At 41.3% G+C, this 25,720-nt stretch overlaps 1 protein-coding gene and 1 long non-coding RNA gene across 8 annotated transcripts in view; one reads left to right on the top strand and one right to left on the bottom strand.

Annotated features, from left to right (window-relative positions):
• Positions 1-10,027, bottom strand: part of FAM135A (family with sequence similarity 135 member A) — a 99,636-nt gene extending 89,609 nt beyond the window's left edge. For 3 of the 7 annotated variants that reach the window (XM_055809848.1, XM_055809849.1, XM_055809850.1), the window contains exon 1: positions 4,259-10,027. In XM_055809848.1, the coding sequence (XP_055665823.1) occupies positions 4,259-5,187 (929 nt within the window). In that variant the 5' untranslated portion in view covers positions 5,188-10,027. Of the gene's footprint in view, positions 1-3,335; positions 3,355-4,258 lie in introns of those variants that run through there. The other 4 variants (XM_055809852.1, XM_055809851.1, XM_055809853.1 and 1 more) reach the window with 4 other exon arrangements.
• On the top strand, positions 5,000-10,960 carry LOC129784863 (uncharacterized). Its single transcript, XR_008748031.1, has 2 exons — positions 5,000-5,136; positions 10,025-10,960. It is a non-coding gene; the product is annotated as an uncharacterized LOC129784863 (long non-coding RNA).
• Positions 10,961-25,720: the final 14,760 nt, after the last annotated feature.

Here is a 25,720-nt window from a genome sequence, read left to right as displayed (position 1 = left end):
CTCTTGTTACCGCAAGTGTTCTATGTATTGTTCTTTGAGGAAGACAATTTGTATGACAGACTTCTACAAATATCAGCAACACCACATTACCGACATACCAACTGCTTTTGCTACAAATGAATGCATAAATATTTAACCGCTATGTTCATAGATCTACAATGATGTACTTTTCTGTACACAGTACTTCATAAGATGTATCCCATGAATGAACACAATCAAAAGGTGCTTAGTAAAATGCTAGAGCAGGCCAAAATCAGCAGATGCTTAACAAACAGAAAAGCATGTGTCTTGCCACACACAGAAAACACACGGTGCATGAATGTCGACAGTATATAAGGATGGCCTAGCTGTGGCAGAAAAACATAGCAGCAGCATTTATTCGGAAACATTCTATAGTCTGACTGTAGCAAGTTTACAAGGGAACAGGAAAAAGTGGCTTTTGAGCAGATTTAACCAGCCAATGCCACTCTCACTGCTGATTTAAAACAGCAAGATTGCGTCTTGAAGGCTCCCACATATAAAGCATTTGAAGGTTGCTATATGAACAAACTTACTTCTAACAAAATTAATCACATTTTCTATGCTTTTTTACTATAAGGGAAAATGAATGGAAGATTAAATAATTCATAATTCAGGAAATTCTAAGTTATACTTATAGTTTTACCAAAAGAGAAATCGACTGTGCTGGCACTTCACAGGAATACTTGTTTACAAGCTCTCTGACCCAATGGCCTGACAGAGGTACCAGACATAAAACAGTAGGCTGGCAAAACAAATATCCATCACAAACAATTGCTGGTCAACCCGCAGATGCTACTTGTCTATCCTGTCATGAAAACAATTAGAGGACTAGTAAGACTGTATTTTTCCATACAGAGGAAAAGGGGAAGGAGGAAACCCCACACAACAAAAATGCAACTCTTCCTCCTTGGTCAATGAGAGGTATATTCTGCCAAGCCTACCCTGTAGTCTGTAGGAACTGGGAGATGAAAAAGAACAAAAAGATTTCAGGACACAAGATGCAAAGCATTAAGATGCGTCACTTACCAAGCAAGGATGAGACGCACCGGTCTGTATCAATAACAACTTCAAACACTAAACCAAGGTCAAAACTAACAGGAATTCATAACTATTTATTGTAATTCTCACACTGAGGTCCATCTTTGGTGCCAGTTTAACCTTCACATTTGTTCAGGACAGCACCCAGGCCAAGAGAGAGACAACAGGCACCAGTACTCCCAGTGTTTAATTAATAAACATTTTGGTACCTGCCTCCTAGGTTTGTGCAGACCGCTAGGTTCTCTTCAAAGAAATAACAGTACAAGAGTCAGAGCTCAGACAGGACTCCTGTATCTCTACCTCCAATAATTCAAAACCTTGCCACTCACAGTAATCTGCCTCAGCCCTCTGCCAGAATTTTCCTTCCTATCCACCTCCACAGCCAGCCATATGGCTGTGGCATACGTACTCCATTCTAATCACTTTCAGCAGCCTCAAAGAGAACCTTGCACCAAAACACCCGACTGTAACCTGGTGAGAGTGAGATACTGACAGAAACATCCTGCCACAGGGTGTTCACAACATCTTAAGACTACAACAAAGTGCACCAGAACTTCTCAGTCTTCCTCAGTGGAGGACTGACTAGCAAAGTCAACAAGGAATGCCAAAGAGCAATGGATCTCAACTTTCATGTCTCTCCCTGCTTGCGAACTGTATTCACTAATTCTTCCATGTGAGATAAAAATGTAAGAGACAATCCTACAGCTGAACTTTGGAACCCAGGTACTTCCAAGGGAAGTATTAAAACCAGAAAACTAGAGTGCCAGGTAACAGTCTCACATCCGTCATTGGAGCTTCAGAAGAGACACCAGGGCATAGTTGTTCTGAAACCTGAAGAGAACCCAAGGTACTATTTTTGAGGTTTTGCTGAACTCAAAACAGAACTAAATTCTATAGCAATGGAATTAAATTGAATCAACAAATGTGTTAGGTTGTCTGGCACATTTTGAAAATCACAGTTTTGAAGACAGATTTCGGTTGCTGTGTGTGCTTTACTGTTACTGATTACTATCTATGCCAAACCTCACTCAGGCCAGTTGTACCAACTGTAATTAAAAGTGAGGGTCAATTTTGTTAACGAAGTGCTAACTTTTGAACATAGCAGCCAACTCTCAGCAGTTTTGCAGGATTGTATTTCACATAAGGATTTAAACCATTCCAAAGAATGAGCTCAAAGTCCTATCCTGTGATTTTTATTGATTACTGAAGGAAAGCCGAAGAATTGACTTATGCTACTTACAGAGGGAAAAAATGAGAGGCAGGAAAAAGAAAACAAGTTGGTCCAAGGAAAACGTAGACTAAGATTTATAGCTGTGCTCTGACATACCAAATACAGGTATTCAGCCTGTGACTACTGGCACAGTCATATGGAAGAAACACAGTAAGATGACAATTCTGTGTTTCATTCATTTAAAGTAAATACTTTTAAAGTATGCAAAGATACAGCCAGAGCCTGGATTATTGTTCACTTCCTACAAAACCGTATTTTCAGTTCTATTAATTGTTGAATGGACTAATAAAACCTGCGTCAAAGTACTTAATTTGCTCCTCCACAAACCCAGAATTCTTTCATCCTGAAAAACCCATAGCGTTCCAGCAAAACACAGCTTTACTGAACCAGGTTCGGACTGTGGCAGTCATCCTTCAGCAAGGGCCAAGCAGTTTTTTCTTCACAATCAAAATGCTAAGTAAGAGATGTCTTATAGATGAAAATGTAATACATTCCCTTCCACAGTAATAAAGATCAAACCAGTGCCATTCCCAGCTTGTTATCAGTCTAGCAAACTAAAAAGCAGTGCATACGGATTTTAGCTCAGGCTTTGCTGACGTACAAGACAACACTAAGCTAGTTAACTGAACTGCTTAAAAAACAAAGCAAAACCCAGTAAGACAAAACAGATATTTATGCCCACTTGATAAAACTAAGACTCCAGACAGAAGTTTGTTTACCTTGCAATCAGAAAAACCCACTGCACACCAGAAAGGGGAAGTGGGTTAAACACTCCAGCACGAATTACCCCTTTAGTTATAATATCAACATGACTGTAAATCCTCACAATTGTATTTTTAAAGAACTCCTTTACACCGTGCAATTTCTCTTCAAAATAGTATGTCTGCAATACATAATCATTACATAAAGTTTTCAAATAAGTTCTGCTGAAATTTTGTTTCTTAAAATAACACAAGACAGAAAGATTACTTCCACAAGAGTGCTTACTGACCACGCAAATTCTGCCGCCCTTAGCGTCCTAAGGTTAACTCACCCCTAGAGATACCTTACGGATGGTAACCGGAGTGAGGAGCACCTGCCGACAGCACGCACCGCGTAGCCGCAGTGCCGTGCCGTGCCGTGCCCCCGCAGGGCACACCGGCGTGGCGGCGGCAGGCTGTGCCCTGCTGCGGGGGGAGCGCAGCGCCGGCCGGCCCCGCCGGGCAGGCGGGGAGCCCCAGGGCCGCCCTCCGCGCACCAGGAAATAGTTGGAAGCTATTCCTGACGCTCGGCCAGCAACTTTCCACGCCACATGAACAAACGATATTAAACCGACAAATAAAAAAAGCCGCAAACACCATTTCAGACCCTGGGAGAATCCGGTATTTCTCAGGAAGGCAAGGAGGAAGGCAGCAACGCCTGACTGCCCTGGCGCCGCCGCCGGTACTCGGGCACCCCACGCCGGGGACGAGATGGGCATTATTTCTGACCTATTTTCGGCGCCGCCTCACAGCGATAAACAATCAACAACGGCAGCGAAACGCTGCCGGGGCAGAAACTTCCCCAGCCACAAGCCACTCGCGGCGTTCACACAAGCCGCCCCCCAGCCGGGGGGAAGCGGCAGCAAGGGAGGGCGGCGTCCTCTGCCCCGCGGCGGAGGCGGCCGAGCCCCCCGGGCGGCCGCAACCCCCCGGGCCCCCGCCTCGCCGCCCCCCAGGCCACTACCCGGAGTTTTCGAGCCGGGGCTGCTGGGGCGCGGAGGGAGGTCTGCCCGACACAAACAAGTCCCCGCCCGCCATGCCCGCGGCGGGCGTAGGCCAGGCACGGAGGGGCGCGTCTAGCGCCCGGCGGCCACGGCCCTAGCCCCGGCCCCGGCCCCAGCCCCAGCCCTGCGGGAGGCGCCCGGGACACCCGGCGAAAGGGCGGCCGGGTTCGGCCCGACGCTTTCCCCCGCCGCCCCGCGCCCCCTCGCCGCTCCTCCGCACCGACCTGGGACACAAAGGAGCGGCCGCCGCTGCCCGCCGATCGCCCGCCGCCTCCTCGCCCGCGCTCCCCGCGGAGTCCAGGCCGCAGCAGCACCGGGATGGCGTAACGCAGGCATCCGACGCCGGCGCCTGCTGCTCCCGCGGCGGCCCGTGCCGCCGGCACCCGCTCTGCACTGGGCGGGGAGGGGGAAGAGAGGGGGGCGCTGGGAGCCGACCGCGCCGGCCGAGCGCCGCTTCCTGCTCCCCGGCGCCTGGCAGCTGCCGCAGCCTCGCAGCTGCCGCCGGGGGGGCCGCGCCCGCGGCTAGGCAGAGGCCGGCGGCAGCGCAGCCCACGGCCGCCGCATCCTCGGCTCCTGCGCCGGGCTCGCCGCGCCGCCGCTGGCTCTGAGGAGTCGCCCGCGCGGCTCCCGCGGCGGCCGCTGGCAGCCGGAGACCGGCTGGCCCCGCTGCTGCGCCCGGCGCGGGCTCGTGCTCCCCCTGCTGCCGCGCCGGGCCGGGCCGCGGCTCGGGCTCCTCCCGCGGCTCTGCGGGGCCGGGCTGTGGCGGCCGCGGGTGAAGGCCGGGAGCCCCCGGGGGCGGCGGCCAGGCCGGGCCGCGGGCGGAAGGGACGTGACCCGTTCCGGCTTGCCCCTGGGTGTCCACCTGCGGCCCCGTGCCCCCGGCGCTCCCCTCATGGCGCACAGCGGAGGGGGCAGGAGGCCTCCGTCCCGCCGGCGGCCCTGCGCGCCCCGTGGCAACCAGCGCTGCCCCCGGCACCCTCCGCCCCGGCCGGGACGCAGCTCCGCCGGCGGTGGAGGGAGCGGCCCGCAGGGGAAAGGTGACCCGGGGCTGGCAGGAACGCGGGCCGAGCCGTGGGGCACCAGCCCGGGTGCGGGACGGCAGGTAATGCGCTGCTTCTAGGCCCCTTGGGGGGGGGGGCGGGGGCATTCTCATTTCTGGAGCAAGACGTTTTAGCAAGACGTGATAGAAAAATACAAGTAAATCGGCTGTAAGAGGCACTAGTAGAACTGATAGTCCTTGAGGAAGAGAGATGCTGGGTACTACAGTCTCATTAACAAGTGCAATATGCAGCTTGAAAATTACTTAGTTCAGGGAACTGCTGAAAACAAAATGATTGCCAGTCTGAAAAACAATCTTATTCTTCTTCCCCTTCTATCTGCTTGCCTTCATCTGAAAAAAAAAAATATCTTGGATCTAAAGAAGACTTGCATAAAGACAGTTTTTCAGACTGCCAGTGTGGGCTTCTCATCTGAAAGCCAAAACGAAGCCTGTAGCTGTTTTGCAGAAAGAGGAGTTACAAAGCAGCACATTTGCTTTTAGTTTAGGGAGTCCTTCAGGCCAGTCAGGTGGCCAGCAATGTTAAAGTCGATCTGTTAGTTTTTGGATAGGATTCTTTCAGTGATTTTGTCACCGATTGATTTAGCACCCAAAAATGCAGACAAGAAGATTAAAGAGTGTGAAAGCAGGAAGCCCAAGTGATGCTGAGTTAGGATAAATGACAGTAGGATGAGAAGGTGATCACCAAGGCGTACAAAGACCGGTTTTGTGAGACATCCATGTGAGTTCTCAGCACCTGTTTCTGTAAAACCTGATCGAGATTGTACTGATCACTGCCAGCAGAAACTTACTGCAGGCTGAACTCATGGCTATCTGGGAATTTTTAAATTTTGTGGAAGCAATCTCCATTCATGAGAGATTAATGATTTAAATGAAACTTGCATTTGATTTATCAGGACCATGCAAGTTGTCTCAAGGCTTTTTAAAAAGGCAATTTTGAAAGCATCAGTATTGATCCTTGAACCTGAGAACACATGGCTGCTGTTTTGCTTTTTTACCCTTGGTTATTTCAGGATAGGCTTGAGTGACTGCTTTGTGGTCCCAGAGAGTCAGTTCTGACGTACCAAAAAAATACTGGAGCAGGATGTCAGCAGTGGCTAAGAAAAGGACCCACCAGGCCTAAACAACACGCGTCAAACTTGTCTCAGAAATACAGCAGTTTTGTACTAAAAGGTGCTCAGCACCAGATAGTGCCTGTGGCTCTCAAGAGCCAGATTTTGTTGAATGTGTTCTGGTTCCTGAATAGTTCAAAGGCCAGGCTGACAGTTTGGATGGGTTTTATATATTTGCACAGATAAATACTTCTCTGGCTCATTATTTTTGTTACTTTATCTCTCCCAAACCTTGCCTGGAGTTCTGCTATTAGGAAAACGTATCTTGCAGTCTTCTTTCGCATTACATGGAGGAAGCAATTCTTGGCAACAGTCTTTTCCCCTGATAGGAGGAGAAAACTGGCAGCTTGTTCCCATAAATAGCCAAGCTCCCATTAGAGAAATCTAATTTTCTCCCTTACCAAAATTCACTTGAGAAGATCTATCATCAATCAGCCCACCTGATGGCCATGCCCTTCTTTTGCTTGTGACAGTGAATATTGCTTATGGGATAGGGACCACTGACCTCCTCGCCTGGCTTTCTGTTGCCCCCCTTGATTGTTCATGTAAAGAAGGATGGTCTGAGAGCCCTGCTGAATGTAGATAAACTTCGAAAACAGCAGCTCACTCAGTGTCTGTGCAAAGCTGCCCTTATTGCCAGGAGATTTTTAAAGTTTACGTGCTGTACATACAAACTGTAACAAAACGAGTACCCTGTTGAAGACTGGATGCACTGGTAAGCATTACAGATTAGAGATGCCTATCAAGAAGTTAAGGACTAACCTCGCTAATAACTAGCATAGCGAGGCCTAGAAGCAATTCATTGCTTAGGTATGATGCAGGAGACCCTAGAAGCCCACTTCTGCAGACTGAGTTCTGCCAAAGCTGTTTCCCATGGGAAATTATATTAAATCGTGAGCTCATAGTGCTGACCATTTTGACTAGCCCAGGATTTTGTTAAAAGAATAGTTCACTGATTTACGGGTATGTCTGCATGGCTCAATACAGCACTAATGTTGGTCTGTATCCACAGCTAGCACCAAGCTCGTGCAGGATAGGAAACAAAAGCTGTGTAGCCACCAACAGCTGAACCAAGAAGCAGGACTGGGAACCCAGATGTGATACCACACAAAAGCAACTGTACTGCTTCAGTTTCAGAGCAGCTCTGACCAGTGATAACCTAGGAATTTCTCCACCCTGATCTAGTGTGTAGCACACTGTGGGAGAAGGATAATGTAGTAAAGGGCCAATGAGGCAGAGTGGAGCTGCATAAGCCTTGGAAAATTGGTGAAGCTTAATCTTGATTCCTGGGAGGAGACAACACAATGGATATTTTGGCAAGGAGGCTTGGTAACAGTGTGCACAAGTGGTTGGCGTATCAGGAGGCCATGGAAAAAGAATCTGGAGTGAAAAAAGCAAGAGAAAAGTTTTTCTGAGAAATCTATATAGGTGGACAAAGAGAAAGGTTGGATCTCAGAAAAATTACCAAAGAAGAAAAAATTGGACATAGAGTAGGATGATAAAGATTGCCAGATTCTGAGTCAACATTATGCCACGGGGATGGTTTCATATGTTACGGTGCCTAGGATTTAAAATTGAGTATGAGCGGAGGAACGATTCCTGTCAGAGAAGCAGCTGTTGATTGTGCTTCTTTGCTGTCAAAATATGAAAAAATGCTGAATGAACATTCAACTGATTGCTCAATGAAAATAAAATTCTAGACAACTGCCAGATTTGGCTGTGTGCCCCAAATGAATATCCAGATATAGGATACAGAGCACTAAGCATGTTCATTTTCAGATAACAGATTTGTGTGAAGCATCCTCTGCATTGGCTTTAATCATAAGAAAACATAGAAACTAATTACATTTTGAGAACATTTTGATAACTGTGTGTTGAAAACAGTGAATGAAAAGATACTTTTGTGTACTGCAAGGAATTGCAAAGTTCTCATTAGAATATATAATTACAAAATCATAAAATAGTATGCTACTAAAACAGAAAGCTTTACAACTGCAATGCTATTTTTTATTTTGAAGAATTTGATCAGTACAATCTAAAATTATCTTTTAAACTTTATTACATAACAAATGGATGCAATATGTATTTATAGGATTCACAGAAGATTGATAAAAAGCTACTTTCTAACAATTGTGACTGTTTCCTCATATGACAAATAATGGGAGTTTTTTGGTCATTTGGGGATTACAAAGCAAAAGGGGTGAAGAATCACTAATCACATATAGAGAATAAAATAATTAGATAAAAATATGGCTACAGAATGTAAAGGTTCATTCTCCACTTGTCAGGAGGCTCTCTAAAGGCTGCTCAGAATGGGGAACTCAGTGCTGTAGCTATGTTCAGTTTGCATGCTGTTACATTGACGCAAAAATAAGGAACTTGCTTTTTTGACACACAGCACGCTATTAGTGATATAGGGAACCCTCCAGACCACTGCTATAATTAGTAGTTTCAGAGGTGGCAACAGGAATTTCGGTTTAGGTGCACTGACTTTAAATAAGGGATATTTAGGAGGTGTCAGGAGTGGCTAGATATAGGATTAAATGAATGGACACAGGTTAGGTGTTGGAAATGTGCAAGTAAAGATGGGAACAGAATTAATGCAAGCAGATAGTAAGAAGTTGAAGTTGGAGCGGGAGAGGAAATGAGCCAAAGGTGGAAGTACATTCAAAAAGGAAAAGGGAAGGAGAGAAACCACTAGAAGACAGCAATGTGAAGCTTACAGAAAAATAAGTTTTTAAATACAGCATGTTAATTATCCATCAAAAAGAGGAGAAACAAGGATATGGAAGAAACATAATCCATAGGATGTTGGAACAAAATACCTGTAGTCATTTAGAAACACTGGGGATCACAGTTCTACAGAGACAATGGCATTTGATTTTGCTTTTCTTTGCAAGTGTAGTAAGAAATAACTGCAAAAGTCAAGGACATGGCATATGTTATATTAATGTTCATCAAATGAAAGCCAATGAGGAAAGGAGATGTAAAGAAATGATTGTGAGTCTTTTGGGTAGGACTTATGAAAGTAATCTACTTGAAGATTTGCTTTGAAAACTCTAGGGCCAAAAAAGGCTATAGAAAATACATTTGTGTTAACTGTCATCGCTATTTAGCAAGTTATGATGTATCAAACCTAAATAGCTCAATGCAGTAATACTTAATAATCATATTGACATCTAACTATTTAATTTCTCATCCTTTTTGGGAAAGCAGCAACAGGAACTAATTACACTTTCCAGAGGGCAACTTTCAGAGCAAGTTCTTTTAGACAGTGATGAGACTGCAAGTGCCCTGTTTACAGGGTATGGGTACACCCTTCCACAGAGCTGCGGAAAGTAGTTTATTCCAGGTTATTCCCTGGCACTGTCATGAAAGGGATGTGGCTTTTGTGTCTCTGGCCCAAGCTGCACCCGTACTGAAATTTCCCCCTCCGTCTTCGTGACACCTGGGGCTGGGTCGTGCTAACACCCAGCTGTGCAGGAAGTGCTCTGGGCTGTGGTCAGGTCGCATGTCAAATGGTTTCTGTCTTGGAGCCTACAGATCTGGCTGTTGGAAAGATATTCCACAGCCTAGCAGTTCCCACCTTGATACATAGTAATTCATCATATTCAAATCACATTTTGCTTTGTCTTAGGTTGCACTTGGCATTAACGGTTCTCTTATTACAGTCTGTGTTGAGTGCTATAGATACTGATGTTCCCTCCAGAAATGACTGGTTTATCATTTTGAGCTGCACAAGTTTAGGACTACCAGCTCTTTCCATAAGATAACTTCACTTGGTAACTGATGGTGTCTGAATTCTTTCTAATTTTCTGCAGCATTCGTATGGAGGAAAACACAGTATTCAAGGTATAACCTTGCTGGTGCCAGATGGAGAGAGACCACTTATATGTACTGATGGGTTGGACTGTGCATATAAGTTGACTGCCCCACAACTTTGAGATTTGCATGTTGGCAATATCGAATGAGATCTTCACAAAACAATTTTCTATTCATTATCAACTCCACAATATTTTGGATTATTTTCTCTCTTGTAGTATTTTCTTGTGTTTTTCTGAGCTTGGTGTTAGTTTATTTTTGCCAGTCATATACCTAGTTTCTCTGGAGCTATTCTTTCTTTGTGCTGGTTGTTTTTCTTCATTTGGATATAATTTCTAAGGTTAATAGTTGTACTGTTTGATTTTGCCCTGAAATAGAAACAAAAATTGTTAATTAAGATCCAACCTAAAAAAAAAATAATGGTTAAAATATTCAGCTGGATGCTTTCCCCCAACTTCCTATGTTGCTATTTATCACTGTACAGTATCTTTCCCAAACTTCTGTCTGATTACATAGTATAAGATTTACTGTTATTCTTTTTTAAACAAGAGTATATACTTCTGAGAGCTGGGGAGCCCAGCAATACAATAAAACCATATGGATTTATTCTATAGCATGTGATTGATGGTTGAAATGAGCTCTCAGCTTTCATAATAATCTTGAGAAGAAAAAGAGAGAGGTGGGGTGTAACAAGCATGAAGAAAAGAGAAGAAAAACCTTTGGGACTCAACCATGTTTTGCTTAGTCCTTTGCTTTGTGTTTGTCAAGGACGTAAAGAGTCATGTATGCCCTGAGGCCAGGACTTAAAGAACATGAGTCCTGTACTGGTTTGTTGTAGGACTTGTACAAGAGATCCCCACTGTTGTAATTACAGTCACAAAAAACAAAACAGACAAACAAATAAAAAAGAATCACCAAAAACAAACAAAAAAAAACTTTAATGAGATTTGAAGATGATGTCAAGCATAGACCTCAGTTAATTACTTCATTTCCTGAAAATGCAGCTCTGTTAGTGGAAATGTGTTAAGAGCTTTGTGTACCTTTTGGTGTCTTAACTTCTTTGGTGTCTTAACTTCTTTCAGTCAACAATAAAGATTCTACAGTATGGGAGTAGAAAGATAGTTCGTAGATAATCTCAAATATATGATATTGTTGATTTAAAAATGTGTTTATGTACAAAAAGCTATGACTTTTTAAAATCTAATTTTTCATATTTTATATTTAGTTAGAATATGGAATTCACTAAGACATCCTGATGGCCTTTCATTGATTTTTTGCAAAACTGCTGTCAAGTTTATAACCTCAACTGTTAAAAAAAAAATGCATCCTTGCAGAATTTAAATCATGTCACACAATTTCAGGACTGTCACGTCACTTATTTAAATCTACCATGGCTGTACCTATATTTTGGATTAAAAGAGAAACAATTGCTTAACTAAGAACTTCTGAAATGCTGAAGTTTTAATATCCTAGTCATCACAACAATTTGAAAGGTACGAAAATAGAAAGTCACAGGTGAAATGCCATCCTGAAACAATGAAGTCAAAAGGCGAGCATTTTTTTCTAGTAGCAGGTAAGCATTTCAACAGGCTCAGTGGAAATAGAGAGCTTTTGCAATAAAATATTGTCTTTTTCAGGGTTACTATATGAGAAAAAATATTCTGGAGGTGTCTGTCCTTTGCATAGAATTAAATGTCATTACAAGATGAAAGGAAGTTGCATGTGAGAGCAAATACTGTTGTTATTACCACAGGTGGTCTACTTACAAATTTAACTAACTGTTGAAGTGTTATCATCTTCATGGTGACTCTGAAAGTGGTTTAGGTTTTGGTTGCCCTGGAGAAAAGTGAGTGTAAGTTTTGGGAAAAAAAGATGATTCTGTGTTAGGGCGGGCCACCTTGTGTCTCCAACAGAAGAACATTTACTCGTTTTTCTCTTCAGCTACCTCACGTATGAGCTGGTTCAGGTATTTTCTGAAGTGGAAAGCTATAAAACTCATTTTATAAAGAAGGATGAGTGAGAACATCACAAATTCTACTCATGATCAAAAGTCATACAAGTACTGCTGCTTACAAATATGGAAGAGAAAGTGTTTTGCAGGCTGTCGTTCAAATCCATGCTACTGTATTGCTTCAGACAGTTCTGACACAAAATTAATTTTGCAACTAATTAATAAAATGGAGGAACATTCCTTATCCTTCACCATGTCTGCTACAAAATATTTTTTTCTTGTTATTTTATTGTGTCTCACATTATCTGTGATTTTAAATGCCACGTTTCCCAGGAATATGACTACACACAATCTTAGGTAGTGTCAATTTCCAGTAAAACCAAACATCTCTGCTCTTAGACTTATAAAAGGAGGCTGGAAGACATGAGCCCCAAAAGCTGAGAAAACTACAAAGCAAATGAAACTCATCCATTAGTTCAGATTTTTAAATTGCCAGATCTTTTGGATGATTGAAGTGGTACTATGGACAAAATAATGTATTTTTGCAGGTAAGCAAGAGTTCCAGGCAAGATTATTGCTTTTCCTATTTTCTAGACAAGACGGTAAGAGTATGTGGTTGCCCAGACATTGGACCTGAGCATCTCTGATTTTTGATCATAGCAGGTGGAGCTGAAGCGGGCAGTACTTCGGCTCTCCCCATCCTACTCCCTGTCCAGGACAACAGAGACAGCAGAAAGTGTCTTGCTTTACTGCTGGGACAGGTCCAAAGCAGGCTGCCATTAACGTCTCAGAGAATATGTAGGAGATAAATGAACCAGAAGGGTTTCTGCAAATGACAGTACTTGGATGTAAGATGCAGATTATCCACACAGCCCGTCACATCCCAATATTTCTAGATGTGTTTATTTCTTTGCAGACACCATGCAGTGAGTCTTCTGCATAGCATAGTCTGCATTAACAGATCTTTTTCCGAATGCTTACAAAGCTACCTACCATTGTATACACAAGCCAGACATCAAAAAAGCTTGTACTGCCACTGCTAAATCAAATTACCTGATGTTAAAATCGGATCAAAATGGTGTTTTTTCACAAGCTGTGGTACATCCACCCTGTGCACTGGTATAGGGACCCAGTAATAATACTGTGCAACTACTTATCTGGAAAATGACCCCAAGATACAACTTTGGACCATAGAGAGAAAATGAACATGGGTTGAATTCTTCAAAGTGCAACATTGAATTTGTGCGGCATTAGGTCTACACACTTAGGGGTTTGTAATGACATCGAGGCAACTAGACAAGAATGCAAGAATTAGGTAAAGAGGATCTTCTAAAATATAGACTATCAGTAATTATAATCTACAGATACAGCTATACAACTTACTGATGCCTGGTGCAGAGATCTGTGAGCTAGCATTGATGGGGCTAATTTGCTGGGGTGTGTACTGAGTTAACATGAGTGTGTCTGCTGCCAGTATGCCTTTAGAAACCCAATACAGCCTCAGCAACTTGAACCAGGTCAAAGTTTCTACAGTGCTGTGAGCAATGAGCCTCATTTAATGAAGGGTACATGTTCAAAACTGGGATGTCTGCAAAGATATGTACCAACATCTCCTTCCATGCAGCCTTCCATAATGGCTGATGAGATCACTGTTCGTTTAAATCATCTCTTCCTCAATTTGGACAAGGAAGAACATGAGTGAGCCTGAGGGAGAAGAGAAAGGGAAAATGATCATCACCATGGAGTATGATAAGCTCACCTATATTTGTTTTCTACAAAGAATGTGAAATTTGTGGGAGGGTTTTGTCCTACAGTCCCTTGCTGCTGCAGCAATGGTCAGAGGATGTTTTCCTTATGCTTCAGGCCAGCTCTGCTCAGCTTTTTTTCCTTGTTGACGCTATTATTCTGCTTACAGTGGTTATGGGAAAAACCTTCCTGCAAACTGGCAACAGACAGTGGTTGAGTGCAATAGTATCTTTTAATGGAAAGTGTTAATGCAAAAATAATGCTTCATGGAGCATACACCAGCAAAGTAAAACTTACAGTAACGGTCCTTGGAGATATTTCCATACTTGGGGTAGTAAGACATTATCCCCTAAGTGCTGCTTTTGCTCATCCTGTTCCTGGAGATTAATAAAATAGCTCTTGGATCATCAAAAATTCCAATACATTTCTGAGTTTCTTTGATACAGAATGTGTCTATCACTGCAACGCAATATCTAGTTACGCGACAAGACATGGGAAGGTTTTGCCTGCACAGGTGAATGGCTTCCTTTCTGAAGTAAGATGTTACTTCCACACTCATATCTGAACAGCACAGTATTTATGAAGGTGCAGCATACTGGAAAGGATTTATACCAGCTCTTCCTGCTGAGATCTTGACCCTATCATTACACTAATTTATATTTTTGAAAGATAATTTACAGATAATTAATAATTAACTTTCCAGTTGCTTTCCTGGGGAAAACAATTCTATTACAAAATTTCACAATACACAGAAATTTACTATCTCAGCTAGCACAACAGATCCTTTTTTAGATAAAAGTCATTATTTCTCAGTTATGGCTGTGTACTGCAAGTAGAGAATTACATTATACCTTTCCGAACTGTATTTTCCTCTTTTAGGTTCACATGCAACAGGATCGGTTCCTTTGATGTTAGTGACATGCTTCAAAAAACGTCAAAATGATGGAAACCCAGGATGCGACAAAGTTATAGGCAATGTTCTCAGAATTTTTCACCACTGCTGGACAGCTATTTCACTCAGAGTAAACACTGGCAAAAATGCTGAATTTAAATACAAGCCACGTGCACCAGTGAACTATAATCTCATTGACCAAGTTTCAACATGTTACTAATGAGCCTGACAATTTAAAATACATACAGGTGTTCCTTATCATCTTTGCTGAGACAGGCAAAGCACCTTTGACAGCCTGAGTATTTGGTGGCTTCAAAGCTGTTTCTTTGTTCCCAAAAGTATTGTGAAGTGGAAAACATGCCCAGTATCCAAACAAGAAAGCAAACAGCCCCTTTTGTTGTCAGTCGGCCAGGATCACATTCCACCACAGTGCTCCCAGCACCGTTGTGCTGCCACTTGTCCTGCTGGCACATGTCAGCACAAGGCATCTGCAATCAAGGCAGCAGATGGTTCTTTGGGTTGCTTAAAACCATGATTGGCATGGACACATCATTTATGATGCTGCTAAAAGAGAACAAAATATTGGCATGTACATAATAACAGATCTCTGGATAATGAAAGCATCCAGTATCTTGTTAATCCATTCACACAGAACAGTAGACCCCAAGTTTGTGAATAATTTTTTTCTATTCATGTGCTTGCTTGCTTCCTGTCTGGTCATACATATGCATTCAGTCCATAACCCATCCATTTAAACCCAATTAAAGACAACTGTTTGGAGAATATTTCAGGTTTTGACTATGCTTGCGGACAGCACAGCACAAGCTGCCTTGAAAAACTTCTGTGACTGCTGGGCCAACGACTGATTTGCCGACACTTAATTCATGGCCAATTCATTTCTTTCTGTCTTGCTAGGCTCCACAGAGTGAAAGCAACACATGTCTGAGCAACGGTTGACACTATGGTTAAACCCCCCAAAAGTTTCAGCATTGCAGAAATTTCAGGACTCCACTGCTGCTCATATCCCATTTTCACTGTGGTATTTCCACAAGAAAGGAATGAAAGGGAGGAGAATACAGACCTTCAGCGTGCCTTCCTTACCACATCAGCTTGAATTGTTCCAGGAAATGTTTCCAACTCTTAGACCATTTCATGTTTTAATGCTCACAACACATTGGCTGAGAGCACTCCACGAGCGTTAACCTGGAGCAAGGTAACGAACAAGGTAATGCACAGGTTAGAGAACATGCACTCTCTTAGCTGAATTGCTTGTTACAGCCAAATGCAGATTCAGAGTGCTGATATTGATCACTGCACTTCCATTAATGATGTGATCCTTCTGCAGTGGATCAGGCCACCATGCCTTAAATAATCTGCAATTAGTATTAAATGACTCTTAGCATGCATTTTCAGTTAAACTCTGAGGTGGAGGCCAGTTGTCAGAACCTCACTCAGATACAGCATGAGAATGTCTTCTTAAGAAGAAAGGGAGGGAGGGAATGGAAGAAGGTTTTCAGTTACTTTTCAGAGCTGATGCTCCCTTTAGTCCTACTGTGTAAGGTCCTCTTCACTTTGGAGTGAGGTGCACAAGAGCACAAGGTTTACAAAAGAAAGGAGAAGAGAGACCCAAATATATATGGCCAGCAATCATTCAGGGAGCACAGATTTCATTCTGTAAGGTATTTCTTTTCTTCTGCCTCTGTTTCCTGCTCAATTCATCTTTTCATACCTGCTGCTTGTAAATGGACTGAGGGCTATGGTTTCTCCTACACCTATGAAAAATTTGCGTTTTTATTGGATGTTATATATGGAAATAGGTAGGAAGAGAAGCAGAAAACCCTTATTTGCCTCCTCAAATACATGTTCCTTAAATTACCAATACTGAGCTTTTAAAAATGTTGAGTTTTTAACAAAATAAACTATTGTGTGCCACATTAACCTTTTCCCCCAGGTTTTGAACCTTTAGGAATCTCTGCTTCCAGCTTACATCCATAATGTAAAAGCCACAAACAGGACATACTGCAAGTAGGTGAGATTGTCATGACTTCCTAAGCAAAAACAACAGGTAAAATGGGACAAAAAGATCAGAAAAGGTACGACGAAAACCCTGTGAGAGGGAGCAACAGCAGCAGTGCCAGCTACAGCACCTTGGCATTTCACTCAGCTAGGGCAAGTCACTGAAATTCATGCCACGAGTACCAGTTACTTAATTCTTCACCTCTGATGCCATGTCGTCATGTGTAAATATGCATGCATGCCTACAGCATGCAGCAAGGATTTCAGTGGCCTTTTGAAAAAATCTGGCCTTTGAACTGTAGAAAGCTCAAGGTTTAATGCTTCGTGGAAAGAGGAAAGAAGACCATGCTGTAGGTAAAGTGACATAATCCAAATATTCCCAAAAATAGGGCTGTGAAAATATGAATGACCCATGAATAAATGGAATTAACAAGATTTTTTTTTGGCCATAATAGCTTTGTGATCATATTCGTGGGGCTGCAGAACAGCCTGAACAAAACCGAGGCTCGCAAGGTGTCTGTGGCAGGTAACGTCTCGCCGCAGCTCACCAGGGCCACTCCTGCCTGGTGGGGTCCATTGGCTGCGAGTGTTGGGTTAAAGATTCACCTTCACAAAGTGGGGCACAGCGGAACCGTGGAGCGTGGGGTCCCCGCAGCCTGGTCATGGAAATGGAACTCCCACCATGGCCTCCCCATGAGGGCTCTCCCTCAGCAGCAGCGAGGGCTCCCCTGGGCTGGCAGCCAGGGCCCATCCCACCGCCCCGGCCAGGAGCAGGGCAGCTGGCGGCACCGGGGCAGTCCCAGCCCCGGGCACTGGGCACATCCCTGGGCTGCTATGAGGTCCCAGGCCATGGGCAGGTGGGGGGCACCCCAAGGGGGGCTGGGCAGGGGTAGTCAGGCCATTAATGCCCTGTCGTGAGCCTGTTGGGTGCCCATGCTCAGCCCCGCTACTGGCAGCCCCCAGGGATGCAGTGCTGAGGCAGCCTTGCCTCTGTGGGACTACTCGGTTTGGCAGCTCCTAGTGATAAACCCAAACTACTGGGAATAATAAGCTTTTCCATTATAAATTACATTTTTCTTAGCACACTTAAGATCCAGCAGTCACGTTTCATTGGGTAGCATTTTCCAGCTTTATAGTTTGTCTTTAATAGGTGATAAAGATTTTCTGAATGCTTTGTTTTGTTTCTTGTGGAAGGGTATGTTAAACAGTTGTATAAAACATACAGAAATTACTATATCCACTACATTTCCTCCCTTTTTAGGGGTAATTTTGATTATTGTGTTTGTTTTCTTATGAATCATGATCACAGTGTATTTTGAATTACTTCTGCTATGGAGGCTGGTCTCCATTAATAGGAAAACTTTATTTTATTAATACAATAAGTGCATAGGTTTTCAGCAACCAGAATATATTTTAAAATCCCCACGCTTCACAGTATTAGGAACAAATTTTATCCTTGCTATAATATTGCTAAGTTGAATAAGCACAGTCTGACCTCTTTACAGACAGCTGTGAAGCATTGAGTACAGGTGAAAAACCAGAGCAATATATTCAACAACATGTATTGTTGGTCTGATCTAATATATGTCCTCTTGTATTTCTCTAAATAAAACTTTGGGCCTGATTTTCTGACCCACATGGTCTTGGGGAAGGTGAAAGTTGGTAGGGGGAAGCACTGCAGAAATTGCTGGGTGACATATAGTGCCTCTGAGGCCATGTCCAAGTAAAAAGTTTGGCTCTTGAGCTCAGACAGATGCAATAATTCTGGGACCTGGCCATACCTTCTGTAGTTTTTCCTTTCAATTCTAAATGTTTTGTTAGGGTTTTTTTCCCCCTTTGAACAACCAATTTGGCTTTGTGGTTTGTAAAGCAGCAACTGGAAACATTTTCTTATCTTATCTGGGCTCTAACTGCATTTAAATTATTGACTGTTCAGATAGGCTGTGGTAGTGCAACACCAGCCTCTCACTGAGAGGGATGAATGTGGGATCAGCATTTTGAGCAGCAGAATCAGCACATCCGTTGTCTTTTTGACACTCTGCAAGTCCATAGTGTTCAGGATAACAACAGGAAACACTTAAATTGCAATAATTTGCTATGATATGTCTAAACATTACTGGCAAACAACTCACTAGTTCTGCACCTTTCAGACCATGAGGCACAGTGGCAGAGTGGTGTGGTGAAGAGCTCTGCACTGGCAATCCGGCATGAGGCCTTCTCCGCCTTGGACTTGGACGTTATGCATCATGGTGAAACCTGAAGATACTTAATCATGTGAGCTCTTGTGGGAAGTGAGGCATGACTAAAAGGGTCAGAAGACACTCAATTCACTTAGCTGAGACAATTTATTAATGTTTATAATTTACTACGTAAAACATTAGAAGTAGTACTTTCAAGGACACAAGCGCAATGTTTCCCACGTATCATGTCCATCCATGCAAGGACAACTGACAGTGACAGGAAAAATGGTATATTACAATCACTTTTCTCCACCTAGCTGCCCAGGAAATAGAAACTATTTGCTAATATTAACCAATAAACAGTGAAGAAAGTAGAATACAGTCTGAAACCTGGTAGGGAATTATTTCGGAAAATTGTTTATCCACGACCAATGATAACTACTGACAGTCTACTCTGTAGTACCAAGTGGAATTGTATTATCATGATGAAGATAGTACCATAAAGTATGTGTTGCAACCAAATCCAGTGATGAAATGTTACCTGTGTCATCAGCAAGCCTTCAGCCCAGTTTCTCCTGGATTCAGTCTTCATTTGCTGAACAGGTCTAGACAGGTCAAAGCAGCAGAAACTAGTTTGGATTCAGCAGGGTGAGGCATCTGGTGCAGAGGAACCCAGAGCATGTTAGGATTTGGCTCTGCTCTTCATGTTGGGAGCCAGCTCAGACCTGGCTCTTGCACAATGTTGTCAGGGTTTGTATGATCAAAGCCTTTTATGTCTAGATGGGAACATCAGCACTGAAAGACATGATTTAGCCCAAGTATGACCTATGTACACCGAACCCACAGCTTAGCTGTGGGTATGTATTCTTTCCAAAAAATCTCTCTGTGCAAGAAGTTGCTATGCTCAGCAGCCGTAGCTCGTGAGGACTTCTCAATCCAATTCATTTGCAGTGACATGTATTATCTTAAGTAATATACTTTTAGCACTGCATCTTTTTATTAGTTCAAACAATGCGGTGGCTTAAACTGTTAGCTTTAAACTATTCAGTCAGTCATTGCTGAACTGGAACTTCTGAATGAAATGTGAGGACTTCTTTACGCAGATCTGCAGGGGTGGGAGCAAGTGCAGAGGACAGGCAGAGCAAAGAGCAGAGTACAGCAATCTCATACACCAGTGCAGGTGAATCCAAGGTCATCATCCACAGCCATCGCCAGTAAATGTTTAAAAGCCCCAGCTGATCTGGTCTGAGACCGTTCAATGTAAATGTAGTGTTATCCAGTAAATAATTAATACCATATGCTTCCTAATTCATATTCTTTCCTTTGCCTTAGCTAAATTGTGTCTCACTTTAAAAAGCAAACAGAGTAAAGCTAAATGTCAGAAGAATTTATTTCCAGATGAGTGATACAATTATTAACAAGCAAGTAATCAAGCCCTCAGATAATATACAATTCAGAGCATACCTCTGACATTTTGACTAAAAATATAAAAAGTACAATTAAATCAATGCACTTCCCTGATAGAGTTCTTATGTCAAAATTCTGGATGGCTAAGATTAACTCATAATGATTTAATGATTTTTTTTTTTTTAATTACACTTGATCACTGCTATCTGTTTCTGCAGAAAATCATCAATGCTTAGTATGAAACTGGTTTTCTACCCCAAAGATTGTCCTGTCCTATCTTATTAATAAAACTTCTCATGGAAATGTGTATGTATTATAAATTTCAGATGCAAAATCATATAGAAGTGTCATAGAGATAGTATGTAGAGCAGTTTAAATAAGTCGAGATGTTGAATACCCTCAAATATATTTTATTCTCAAGACAAGCATACATATTTTTGTTTCATGTTCATAGGCACAAATTGTATCTCTCCTTTATGCTGAGAAGTCACAGAAAACAAATCACTGTTTATAAGTACAGCTGGTAACTTGCTTTGTCCTCACCAATCAGAAAGATTAAATTAAATTGCAGAGCTGCTGTAACACTCATGAAATTCAGATTTCACAGAAATGCGTTGTTTAAAATGTCGGAAAGATAATACAGTCCAAGGGGTTTGAATATCCATTTCTGTTCTTCCTCTCATACCCCTGATTTTATTTTCCTGTCATCTGGCAGTTGAAGAAATTGGCACACTACAGTAGTACACCAGAAAAATATGTCATTTATGTACAATTAATTACTCTTATGTAGTACTGCTATAAGCCAGAGGTCCTGTTGGCCAGCTGAAATCCACTGAAATCACATATAAAACTCTGCAATCTGGCATTTCAGAATAAAATTGTTCAATAATCCAGCTGGCTTTGTAATTCTGAGCTGGTATCTTCCTTCAAAACTAGAGTACTGCCAACCTTGTGGAGATGCTTTAATCGTACCCTCCTGATTAGTCTGGGTACATTCAATCTTCCTGATGTTTCTCAAGTGAAGTTTATCAACGAAACTTTCATTATAAATCTGAGCAGTAATTGAGGCTGCTGATCAGGAAGCTGTGAGTAAATATTTGAAATGGACTTGGGCTGAGGTACCTATCACTGATCAATCTGCTGTTCATCACACTAAGGTAAAGCTGCCATTACTTATGCTGTGCCTAGATACTCCAGTAATTACTATGCCACAGGTAAATAATTTGATAGAATAAATAAAGCAGTGAAGACACGTTAGGTCCCTTTTTAATGAATATAGTTAATGTTTGCTTGTTAAAGGGGAAGCCGAACATCCTTACAGAAAAGGAAAACATGGCACTGTTTAGCATATTGTTTTGAATGTTTGTCTAGTAAAAGGTTAGTGAAAGACTTTGGTTTTCCCCTCCATGTTTTCCCTTGTTCTCTATTAACATGTATTTCAGTAAGGGTGTAGAGAATATGGCATGAAATTGGGGTTGCAATAATATGTAGGACTGATGCTAAATAAAAAGATTGACATGCATCATACAGAATCTGTTATTGCTTCTGTTCTTGATACTGTTAACCAAAAGTATAGGAAATTTGCTAACAATAATGCACAGAAATGGTTATGGCTGTTCTTTACTAGGCCATCTCTTTTCCCCCCCCCCTTGTAGTTTTACTGGCCATCTTTTTCCCTTCTAATATCTTTTGCATATGTGACCCCTGGGTTCTATCATCCCTCCATGTTTATGAGCCTCTTATCAGAAAAGCAAATTATTTTAGCTGTGGCATCACCTAGATGATGCTGTGTTTGATCTGTTTGTAGATCTTGGGAAAGACCACCATCACATTGAAGGGTCAGAGGGTCATACAAGCTCTGAGACTGCTAGTAGCAGCCTGGAGGAGGATGCTGAGGACCCTAAAGGAATGTGTGATGTTGGCATAGGGTAATGCTGGTGTGGAGGCCAGCAGTTTGAAGTAGAGCATGGAAGTCTGTTTGCTCTGCAGTGCAGACATAGTGCTATAGATGATGTGACAGCCCAAAATACAACTTGTAACTTCATGGCATCCATGACCATTTTGAATGGTGTTCAGAATGACTGCCATACTTCACAGTGGAAGCTGAGAAGGATGCAAAGGTAGCCCGAAGCTACTTCAGTTCTCAAATTCGTGCTTGACTGTCACGTTCTTTGTTATGCCTGTAAGGTCGCAATACAGGTTATCTGCTGTTTGTCTGAGGGAAAAAGGGATCTACATTTAAAGCAGACTGGCTATATTTCAATAATGATAGCATTTGCCCTGGAAAGAGCAATTCAGGTTTGTTTAGATACTCTTCTGACTAGTTTGTAAGCTTGAGTGCTGTGTGACCTGCTCACATTTTTTTTCAGATGAAACAAATCACTCTTTTTGACATGCCACCAGAGTCACAGACTACTGACCTTCAGGGCATAGTGCAAAAGATGCTTATTTTATTGAGTACCTACTTATGGATTTTTTCCTTGGTTTCATTTTTGTCAACAGCATATCTGATTTTGTGATTTAATCTTTTTATTCAATGCCTAGCTGATCTCAGAATGAGCATATGAAATATATACATTTCATGCCTGTTGTTTGCAAATAATCAGTGATTATGCTGTATAATTATCTATCCCATTTAATTTAATATCAGTAATGGATGTATATTAAAGTTACTTCTGCCATCTGGATATTTTTCCTGCCAACTGCTATTCAGAGACCAGCTTTTTAAGGCAGTGTGGAGTGGAGAAAGATGGCCATCTGCTAATCTTGACCATGCATGTATTTTAAGATTTGTTGACTTGATTATATAATGGAATTGGAAATAGGGAACTTGATATATGCAGCTGAAAGATTTTGTTATTGGTTTGTTGATCAATAAATATTTAAGTATTTTTTAATCATTTTTTTCCCTTTCTACGTTGCAGAGATTTCCCATTTCTCTTTTAGACATTTTTGAAGCCTCTGAAACTGTTTACTATTCAAGACAGGATATTTTAGAAAGAGTTTACTGTAGTCTGGTAAAGGACAGAAAGTTTTCCTCATTTTATAAATCCAATCCCTGTAGCAGTTTCCCATTTTCAGTTTGAAAATGACTACGTGTGTTTATGGGTAAAAGTGCATTTTCACAGTGTTTTCTTTACCCTTGTAAGTGGTAGTTTTGGATGGTAACCAGTCAGCATGTAAGGAGTTCAGTTTGAAGTCTGTGTTAGATATCATTACTCACCTTTAGATCCTACCTTCCTCCTGAGCCTTGGAAGAGTCCATGTGAGTAAGGATTGAGCTTCATATCATATAAAGCAGGGAGTGGAAACAATCTGTAATATCCTCTGCCATTTCCATGCCCTCTCTGAATATTGTAGAAGAAAGCAGACCTCTTCTGTCAGATGATGCAAACTCAATAAACCTCTTTTTCTTCATAACAAGACAAATCTGGGTTGGGTGCAGCCTATAATGGGACAAATGAGTTTCTCAGGATGCCTAGTCTGCTTTATTAATTTTGTTTTGGTTTTACATGAAACTAGTTTATTCATCTGTTCACTTACTGGAAACGGAACTTCAGTGATGAATTTTGAACTTTCACCAAACTGAGTGCAGCGAGCCCTTCTTCTGACTCTACATTCTGATTAAATGTGGACTTTGGACACCTACTAGAAAAAGCCAGAAGTAAATGCATAAATAAAGTTTACTTGTAGTCCATTTATAAATGTAATGAAAAATACTTTTTCAAATAAATGATTCATCCTCGTGGAAAGAAAAATACAGTTTTCTAATGCTTTTGCCAGGTGTTGGAAGTGTAAATATTCAATTAATGAAAATGTCTGTATTCAGTGGGCAAGTAAATTTCTGTCTTTCTTTCACTCCTATACATATCACCATAAACATAAAATGTAGTTATTAGAGAATGTGTTTCCTCATCCTTGGAATAATATGGTTTTCTTTTTGCATTTTTTGTATTAATTTATTATAATATGAATAAACATACAATTCAGCGACATTATTAACTTTATTCTGGCAAACCACTGAAAAATGTCACCACAAACTTCTCCAGTTATTTCCATTATGTTTGTCACATACCAGCTGCACTGCACCTTCTGTTTTGCTAGTGAATGAGTATTTTCCCAAGGACTCTAAGAAAAATTATGTTAGTTATTTTACATTATTCTTACATCCTTAGTCCCTATGTTGGCAAACTGTGTTTGTTTTTTTGGCTATAGTATACCGTCTTTTTTCTTAAAAGCTTACCAATGAATCACCAAAGTAAGACACGTAAAATTTCTTCTTTCCCTTCTTTTCTAAGAGGTGAGTGTAAAGTATGAAATTGAAATTCCTGAGTATTTTTTTGTTCAACTAACCAGAAAAACTGGAAATTTTTGTTTTAGGTCAAGTGAAACAGAAATACTTACCTGTTTTTGATTAAAAAATATTTTTAAATTTTTAAAAATTCACTTCAAAATTATTCTTTTAATTGAATATGAATAATACTTTTAGTTGTGGACCATTTCCCACTATTAATTTTTTTTGTTGGTAGATTGTGATAGATTCTTAAAGAAAGAATGTTTTCAGAAATGAAGAGTAACAAGATATAATTTAGAAATGTTTATGCAAAGTGTTACTGTATTTCTGAAATTCACTATTCATTTTTACATTAGAAAATGCTCTTTTCTTTTGGCCAAAACTCAATTTTTTGGCAAATGATTTGTTCATTAAAACATTTGGCCCAACATTTTTTCTGCTTAATTGAAAATTGATATGAAAAAAAATCTTATAGCTACCAAAGCTATTTTAACACCTGATATCTGAAATATCATCCAATAATCACATAAATACTTCCTTTTTGTGTGTGTATTAATTCAATGCTAATAAAATCCATATATTGCAAGAATTACAATATAATGCAAATCGTTTTAATTCAGGAAAGACAGAAAATTAGACGATACTATCATCACAAACCACTTTTTTGCTTTTTTAAAATAGAGGATGAGAATGTGAACAATCTTCCCTAATGTTTAAGAATCATTTTCTAACTAAATCAACTTTATCAAGCAGCCAGAATTCTGCCAAGTTGAGGTTCTGCCCCGATCCCTCCCAATGCTCTAAGCAAACCTGCATCTGGTATTTAATCATGGATTTATTCAGGATTCTTTCACTGCCATTTCACTCATCAGCTATATAAAGGGCAACAGAGAAAGATGGAGTCATCATCTGAAAAGTCTTTACTAAAAAGGCCACTTATTTCTCCTGTTATAAACTACAGCTGCTGTGTAAGATGTACTGTATCTGTTTAATGTAATCATATGTCATGATGGTTTGATCTTATTGTACACATTTCTTTTATTAATAGAATATGTGATTCAAACATAGGTTTTCATGGATAATCATATGCATTCATTTTACCCATTTATCCTTTCCATGGAAGCATTTTGCTCTACTGTATTCACTTATTTTTTTCCTTTTTGGCATATAATTAAATACTGTTTGTAAACTAGTTGCTTTCCCTAAAGAC

Source organism: Falco peregrinus, chromosome 7 (assembly GCF_023634155.1).
Source record: "Falco peregrinus isolate bFalPer1 chromosome 7, bFalPer1.pri, whole genome shotgun sequence".
NCBI classification, from domain to species: Eukaryota; Metazoa; Chordata; class Aves; order Falconiformes; family Falconidae; genus Falco; species Falco peregrinus.
This window is presented reverse-complemented; position numbering and strand designations above follow the sequence as displayed.